The sequence below is a fragment of the Chironomus tepperi genome, unplaced genomic scaffold, assembly GCF_022539635.2.
Source record: "Chironomus tepperi strain 1889 unplaced genomic scaffold, CSIRO-AGI_Ctep_v1 contig_337, whole genome shotgun sequence".
NCBI classification, from domain to species: domain Eukaryota; kingdom Metazoa; phylum Arthropoda; class Insecta; order Diptera; family Chironomidae; genus Chironomus; species Chironomus tepperi.
In genome coordinates this window covers 729,317-737,990 of record NW_027226459.1, presented here as the reverse complement: position 1 = coordinate 737,990, position 8,674 = coordinate 729,317, and the positions used below count along the sequence as shown (strand labels likewise).

The 8,674-nt window shown below is 36.4% G+C and overlaps 2 protein-coding genes across 2 annotated transcripts; one reads left to right on the top strand and one right to left on the bottom strand.

The window, feature by feature from the left end:
* The first annotated feature begins 549 nt into the window (after nucleotides 1–549).
* Nucleotides 550–2,148, top strand: LOC139093730 (uncharacterized). The gene is made up of 3 exons (XM_070644554.1): nucleotides 550–625; nucleotides 1,443–1,556; nucleotides 1,925–2,148. Exons 1-3 carry the CDS (start codon nucleotides 585–587, stop codon nucleotides 2,034–2,036), a joined length of 267 nt encoding a protein of 88 aa, XP_070500655.1. The 5' UTR covers nucleotides 550–584; the 3' UTR covers nucleotides 2,037–2,148.
* Nucleotides 2,149–3,545: 1,397 nt separating this feature from the next.
* LOC139093755 (uncharacterized) lies at nucleotides 3,546–8,391 on the bottom strand. The gene is made up of 9 exons (XM_070644585.1): nucleotides 8,326–8,391; nucleotides 5,189–5,482; nucleotides 5,083–5,130; nucleotides 4,867–5,016; nucleotides 4,743–4,808; nucleotides 4,452–4,534; nucleotides 4,269–4,389; nucleotides 3,945–4,163; nucleotides 3,546–3,884 (listed from the first exon to the last, which is right to left on the bottom strand). Exons 1-9 carry the CDS (start codon nucleotides 8,389–8,391, stop codon nucleotides 3,546–3,548), a joined length of 1,386 nt encoding a protein of 461 aa, XP_070500686.1.
* Between the last annotated feature and the right edge of the window lie 283 nt (nucleotides 8,392–8,674).

Genomic DNA, 8,674 nt, shown 5'->3' with positions numbered 1-8,674 from the left:
TGCTATTGGAAATTGGCAAACAGAAGCCAGCAGAAGGGCCAGTTTCAGACACCATCTTAGGGAAATCCTAGATCACAATTGATCTATATGGCCAGCGAAGTAAGTAACAAGAAACCTGCAAAACTTATCGAAAATTCCACCTAACTTCACCAAAATACCTCATATAAAGGTGTCTTCCGATCAATTCAGCAATTAAACATTCAGATCGCACCAATTTTTTTTCTATTTTTTATGCCGCTTTTATACATTGTTTCCCGATGTGTGATATAATAGGATGCGTGATTTATTTGATAATGAGCCTTTTAGATAACGATTTATTATTTTGGTATAAAACTGTAGCAAATGTTGCAATTCAACCACAGTTTTGATTTTGAAGTTTATGGAAGTTGATCGATTTGATATATTTGGAAGTTGCTGAAGGTGTTTTTAGTGCCAAAGATTTGATATTTCAAAGCTGATTATTATAAAAGGAATTCTTAGTGCCAAAATATGAAGTTATTGGTTAGATAATTGATATTTAATTTTGGTGACAAACTTAGTTGTCTGTGACTTTTTAATTGCAGTTCATCATCTTGTTGGTCATCATGACATTATTGTCTGTTGGACTTTGTGGATCAGTTACAAAGTAAGTTGGATATATTGTTATTATCTTGGGAATGGATTAATGTTTTACTAAAGTTCTTGGGCGTTTTCAGGGTAGATTCCTTATTTTTTAGAAAAGAATCCCAAACTCCAATCCTAAATCCTCTTCCAGAACTCGGAGCCGACTCGAATTTTGTATGAAGATTTGTGTCCATAAAATTCAAATCGGCTCGAGCACTGTCCCCTTCTAAAGGCGATTCATATGAACCAATCCTATCCAGGCTACCTCCTTGCTTAAGTTCCTCAGAAAGCGCGGCAACGAGGCACTGTCCAAGCAACAATATGGTTCTTCTTTATTGATAACGAGTAATGCAGTTTCTTAGATATTCTTGTCAATTTAAATCATTTTAAAGCCTTTGCACATTGTTTTTGTGTCTTGGCAACAACTTGTCTATTTATTATTTTAATTTAAAATATCCACCGATCCATCAATCTAAAGCTACAATTTAAATTTAATTACATAAACAAATCAAATTTAAATTTCACCTAAAAACCTACTAAACGTAATACAGTCTAAATTTGGACGGTAACCAAGTCATGAATGTAATTTTTACATTATATTGCGTGACATGACTGCCCAACAATTGTCGATGCTCAGCCACCAACAACGAAATAAATTTTTCCTATCCATTGCACACGTTAAACAGCAGACGTTCATATCGTGCAAAATATTATTTCATTGCACTAAGCTTTTTTGGACACTCTATTCGGTGCTGATTACGAAAATAACAAAAAGGAAAACTTTTTCTTGGAAAAACTTATTAATTAATTTATTTTTCTTTATTTATTCATTCAACTAGTGTCATTCACTCGGTTGCTGATGGTGCACATGATGGAATATGGAAGAAGAAATGGTCATGGAAAGCTAAGTGGGTAAAGCATTGGAAGCCAAAGACAGTCTATGTATCAAATTGGTAAGTTGTGAGCTGTTGGATTGAGTAACACTTTTTGGGGTCATTCATGTTGATGGCATATTGTGTAACTTACTGTGACTTCTATGTGAATGTATAGACCAGTGGTGGGTAACCTGCGTACCGCGACACACTATTGTGCTGTGAAATCTAATAAACCATGCGCCATGAGCAATTTCGGTCGATGCTTAACAACAAGGTTGGGTCGCGGCACACAGGTTGGCCACCACTGATTTAGCTGCCTCCAATGTAACCATTTCCTGCGCCTGGTTCCAAAGGATCAAATGAACGACAAAATACCCATCAAAATATTGAATATTCACTTCTATTTCAAAATCACAATCCATAATCACCTTATATTTCCCTTCCAGGACCCGAGTATGGACGCCCTTCCAAATCAAGGAATACATCCCATTTCAGTCCATTCCACCACCCTCATCACCACATGATGTTATAAAATCAAGCACACACTATCACAAATAAGCAGCAATCAGCATTAAAAAAATTAGTTTAGATAATAAGTAACTCCTAAAGACTGTACGTTAGCCATGCGTTAAAAAATTAATCTTGTTAAGCTGTTGTTATTACAAATGTTTCAGACTGTTGAATCTTTCAATAAAATTAATAATAAATATAATCGGACATTAAACTTATGCTCAATAAGCAGATGTGAAAGTTTCTATCATTTATAGCTTAATAACTTATGCTAAATTAATCTCTGTTTATGGATGATGAATATGAAAATCTGATGTTTCTTGTCTACTGACCATTGATTGATTTATTTACTTATTGTTGAATGAGTTTTGATTTAGTTTGAGGTGAATATTTGAGGTTCTGAATTGATTGTGGCTGTAAAGGATAGAATAGAGTTTTTAGATGGGATTTGACATTTTAGCAATTAGCTGTCAATGTTGTTGGGTATTGACATCTGTGACAAGTGAAGATTAAATTTGCCTGAAAAATGTTAAGCATTGATTCAATGTAAATGAACATGATTGACACATGTTAATGTCAAAGATGAGTCGTATGACGCCAAAAATAGAACATTGCTGTCCAAACTATGCACCGTGGCACTTTTTTGGAAATGCCATGAAATAACGTATACCGTGTGCAGTTTCGAAGGTGGCTTACCAAAAAACAATGCTATGGCAACTGTTGATAAAGAGTCGATTGGTCACGTTGCGTAATAAGTGAGCGACCCCATATGCTCCTATGGATGGCAATCATCACCAAGATCTATCGCCAAATCAAAACCAAATTCGGCTTGACACCAGCCTGATACTTGGCGCAGAACAGTAATTAAAGAATATCAGCTCAACGTACGGACAGAGAATTTGTACAAACTAGGTGACAGAGCCAGCAACAGTGTCAGATGGAAAGCCCTCTGTTGTAACCTTAGCTCCACATAGGTAGCACCACATAGATTGCGGTAAGTAAGTAAGTACCAGCCTGATGCCATCCTTAACAACAATTAGATTCAGTAAAGAAAGTCATAATTTTTGAAAAGCAGTCAATTGGCAGGCTGCAGATGATGATTTCGGAAGGGTCCACGTGCAAAAGGCGGGAACCTGTGGAAAGTCACTTGTGGATTTTGCTGAAGGTATGATTCAGCAGGGTATCGCCGATTATTTCTATATGCATGCCAACTTCTATCCAAACAAAAGCACAAATCTGGCATATTCTAAAAAGGAACCAAAATACTCAAAGAAGGGTAAAGGAAAGGAAAGAGGGAACAGGAACTGCAGTCTCAAGACCCCTAGACTCAATAAAATCAGTTCTATCACTTTTAAAATAATTTATTTCTCATCCTTTTTTTCTTTTTCCAGTCATTTGTCTTCAAAAAAAAATTACATCCTACTTAAAATATAACACATTAAGCATAAATTTATGGACTAAAAACAGAACAAATAAAAACTATTAACATAATGAGTAGTCATGAGGAATGGAAAAAAATGCGTAAGTATGAATAATAAAACTTATTTTTGGAATAGATTATCGTGATTTAATAGATGATGAAGATGCTTCTACCGCTTTTTGTGTATTTGATGGCAATTCAGTGACGGCTGATGTCACTGATCCTGAATTATCACGTTTCCAAATAACTTTGGATTGACTAGTTGTATCTTTACGTTCCCATCCCTCAGCAACGTGATGATGGTCGTGATGATCGTGATGATCGGGTGTTGGGAACCACTCACTAATGACGACTGGCTTCCATATCTTTTTCCATGCTGGTAGCCAAATGTCTTTGTAGTCTGGTACCCAAATTTGTTTCCATGCTTCTTTCCATTCGAGCTTCTTGTCAGGCACGTATTCGAGTTTCTTGGATGGCTGTAAAATTTTGGAATAGATTAGTAGCTGGAAATAAGGCATAATAATGAATGAACTTACTTTCCACACTTTTTGCCATCCTTCAACCCATGTGAGCTTCTTGTCAGGCACCCAAGTTTGTACTTTGTCAGTTTTCCAGACTTGTTTCCATGCTTCCTTCCATGCTAATTTCTTGTCTTCAACCCAGATTTGCTTCTGTACTGTTTTCCACACTTGCTTGTAGTCTTCAATCCAGGTAAGCTTCTTATGTGGAACCCAGATTTGTTTCTTTGATGGCACCTGAAAATTGAGGGATGGAATTGTTAGTTTTTTGGACAGGAAGTCAAGAAATTCATGGATTGACTTCTTTAGAAGACGAAAGTGACTAGTTAAAGCATGACTTACCCAAATCTTCTTCCATGCGCTCTTCCATACCAACTTCTTCTTCCATAGGTCATGTGATGTATATTCCCAACCTTCTGGATCCTTTCCTAAATACTTCTCACCTGGAATTCCTACTTTAACCCTGAAATGTTACAAAGATTGGTATGAAAATGGACTTAGAATGGAAATGTTTAAGTGTCCTACCATTTTGGTACCCAATATTGCTTCCATGCTGGCACTTGAATTTCCTTCCATGCTGGGACTTGAACCTCGACCCATTTTGGTTTCTGGAATGATAAGGAAGTGGTTTTGGTTATTTAAGGCATTTAAGGGTATATTTGTCCATTTTATGTAGAGTCTAGGAATATCCAGCATCAACTCTTGAACCAGAGCCTTCCTAAATTTTGTTTTGAGGGTTTTGACCCCAAAACCCTTCAATGTCCATGTATCTACATACACAACCTTGAAAATTCAATATTATATCCAAGAACCTACCCAAATCTTCTTCCAATCTGGAACTTGGACATCTTTCCATGCTTCCTTCTTGTAAGGTACCCAAATCTGTAATAACAAACATTTTAAGTGCAAAATAGTTCCTCAAAAGCAAAAAATATCTTACAGGTTTCCATATTTTCTTCCAGTCGGGCACCTTCACTTCCTTCCATGCTGGTACTTTGATCTCAACCCATTTTGGCTTCCAAATTTTCTTGAATGCTGGCACTTCAATGTCTTTCCAGACTGGCACGTTTATGGGGACCCAAATTGGTTTCTGGAAGATTTTAAGGTTAATTTAGTTCCAGTTGGCATTGAAAATTGAGAAATTTTAAGTTCTTACCCAAATTTTTTTCCAGTCAGGCTTCCAAATCTGCTTCTTTCCTTGTTTCTATAAATTTATGTAGTTATAAGCTATGACATTCCCAAATTCAGTTCCCATAACTTACCCAGTACTTCTTCCATCCCTCCTTCCAAATGACTTTCTTCTTCCAAAATCCAGGATCATGGTGATGGTCGTGATGATGATGATCGTCGATGTGAAGGTGAGGGTCAATGGCCTGGTGTGGATCGATGTCATGATGATGATCGTGGACATCTACAAGCCCTAAATCCCCATAATCGCCTATCCTCTGTTGAGCAATTTGTGAACTACTAACTTGTGACTCCGCTGCTTCTTGATCAGTGACCGCTTTTGATGCTACAAAAGCTATGTGAACATGCAACAGGCCAAGGGTAAATACCTAAGAATTAACATAGATAAAGAATTAGAATCGGAAATGATAAATCATGACTTGATAAATTACAGAAAAATAAAAGTTATTATCAATTGTTGTTGTGGATCTGTTTATTGTTCATTGACATCATAAAATACACCGAAAAAATAAAAGCCACAAACAGAAACTTCAAGATCATTAACACAAAAAACGCAACATAATGGAATGAAAGTAAATCATTATGAGTCGTTATTGCTTCTTTTTCTTCTTTTGTCTGTGCAGAAAAATTCATTTTCAATGTCATGTTCGCAATTTTTTGTTGTGTTTTTTGCGGTGGCTTGCTATGGAAGTTGAGAAAGTGATGACGGGAGACAGTTTTAAAGGCGCAGTTGATGAATGTGAGAATTTGAATGATTGGAGTAGAATTGTTAGTACTTTGGGAATCTTTTGGAATCCGGACTACAAAAATTCAAAATGGCAACTAATTCGGAATCCAATATGGAGACTTGTCAGCTCTGGTTTGGAGTCCCAAGACGAACTAAAGATGCTTTAGATGGTTCGTACTTAACTTTTGATGATGCATGCTTAATTGTGCATAAAAGACCTAAACCAAATTTCAATTTCACTTCCATGATTCTCTAGTCCAGTGTCTAGATTCTCTTGGACCAGAGTTGGTATGCATTATACTGGATATTGCAAAATAGTGGCCATTTCCAAAGATTAACAAGTTCCAAGGACGACCCCTTCCAAAGAACTTCTGAAAGGAAGTTGTCGATAAATACTGTATTGCATTTTGTGTTGGCAATTGACAGGTGGAAGGCGGTGAAAGAACCAGCTTTAGGCGACATCTGAGGCAATGGATTACAGTTGATCTGAATCGTAATCGAAGTTAGCAAGTAAGGACGACCTGGTCTGCTCCTTCGGATGTGAATATCGACGAAAGGTGGCAACTAAGGAAGGAGCTTCTGATAGAATCTGAACTGTCAAGCTGCAAAGCTCAACGTTGCTCAAGTCTTCCAACAGACATTTTCCTTTGTTAAACTTCTATTTACTTTATAAGTCCAGCATGATGACTAGACACTTAACAACATTTAGTAAATATCTTCCGAGTTCACACAGATCATTTAAAATACCATTCATGTCTATTAAATTGTAAGGGCTTTTTGTCACTTGACACCTCCAAATGACGTCGATTATGAAATCTAAATGTGTCGGGAAAATTTTCACTTTCACTCATAAGTACTTGTGCATGCTTTTTGACTTCTATTGTTATTAATTGTAGAAATAAAGACTTGTTAAAATTATTTAATGAAAAAACATCCATTATAAACAGCTATCAATTTTTTGTGACTAGTGTCGTATGACATGAATTTCAACAGACATGCTTGTAATTTTACAATTATAGTGCCTTACATAATAATTACTTAAAGTACTGACATCATCAAAAGGGACTGTGAAATTAACTTCTTTTGATAACATACTTCAGGAGGTCTGCTTGAGTTGTGCAATCAAGTGACCTTAATGCATAATTTAATGCGGAGGAAATGGGCTGGAAGATTTGTGGTAACTTCTTTGTTTGCCTTGGGTAAGTCTGATTTATTGTGGGATTTTTTATTAAAAATTGTAGCATTTCTGGAATGTAATTTATTTATAGGCGACTGCGGAGGGCAAGCATGGGGTCATTTTGAGATGAATAAGTAGTTTCAGTTTGACATTTAATTTGTAAATTGTCTTCAATTTAATTCTAGATTCATTGGATATGAACCTCTAAAAGGCAAAGAGTATACTTTTACGATACAGAAAGACATTCAACTAAGCTCTCCCTATGATTGAAACCCAGACCATTAAATTTATTGCCTGATTTTGGGTACCACTACGGTACCCAAAAGCGGTCTCTTTGCCTGTTAATTCACATTCATAATTTGTCTGTTTTGATGATGATTAGCTGTTGATGGAGACAGTTCCGAGTGGACCGAATACGTTAGAGCATTAGTGGACAATCTTTGTGCCGCAACACACTGATTTGAGGTCTCGACAAGGCGTTAGAAGTCTCAGTTGTCCCTCGAATATTTTTCTTACGCTGGGATGTATCGTGGCTCTAAAAATGTTGCCTGAACAGCACACAGGAGTCACTAGGACACCGTTAAGTCGCTGTTTTGACGTTAAGTCCTGACGACACCATGAAGACAGATTTTGATGCACTTTCAAGGCAAAAAATGCGGTTTGCCGTATTTTGTTTCTCGGACTGCACAACACAGCATCAACACTAGACATCAACTGAGCATTAACTTGCCTTTTAACCAGTTTTACCATATTTGTTGTCTCATTTCGAGCAGACCTCAAAGCTGCTCAATTCTAATCCACTTCATTAAACCCCACAACTCAAGTTTCAATGTCTTCAATCCACAAAACATGCATGTTCTGTCACCATTACTACAATTTTAATAACCACCCATTAATCCACGTCAATTGCTATTAAACACTCAATTTTTCATACCATTTGAAATGAATAAATTGATATGATAATTGTTGATCATTCCACTGCATTAAGTATAAAGTTTCAATCATTTAATGAAGACTATTTTGTTGTAATCTCGAGTGAATGTAACTCAAACATGAAATGAATGCACAATAACTGTTAACATCAAGTCAAGCAACATAATCAATAATTCAAGCACCAAATTAAGAAAAAGTTGAAGTAAATATTCATTATTATTACTGTAATTATTGCTACTTTTGTTTACGAATGCGGTGGAATGAGAGACGATGAGATAAAAGTATATAGCTAATGATCAAATCACACGTGAAGGAAAGGTAAATTGTGTTTACATATTTGATGCTTTTAAAAGCCGGTTTGCGCGCGAATTTACCTGCATTGTCGATGTTATGAAATAATGAATTTGCAATTGTTGCGGAAGCTGTATAGAAATAGGCATGTATAGGCTGTATAGGAAATGATTGAATTTTCAGAAGCTGGAATGAGGTGGGTATTCAGTAGTAGTAGATGAATCTTGGTGCATTTTGGTAACTAAAGTTGATTTGATTACTTTTGGATAGTATGACAGGAATATCTGAATAGCTCAAGATGTTAGCTCCCTCCCAAAAGGGGTCAAGCTACTTGATCTTTGCAATAATCTTGTATAGTTCGACCAAGAACCGCAGACTTGTATATCCCGGTTCAATAATCTTGGAAGCCCTTATATCCCAGTGATCCGTGCT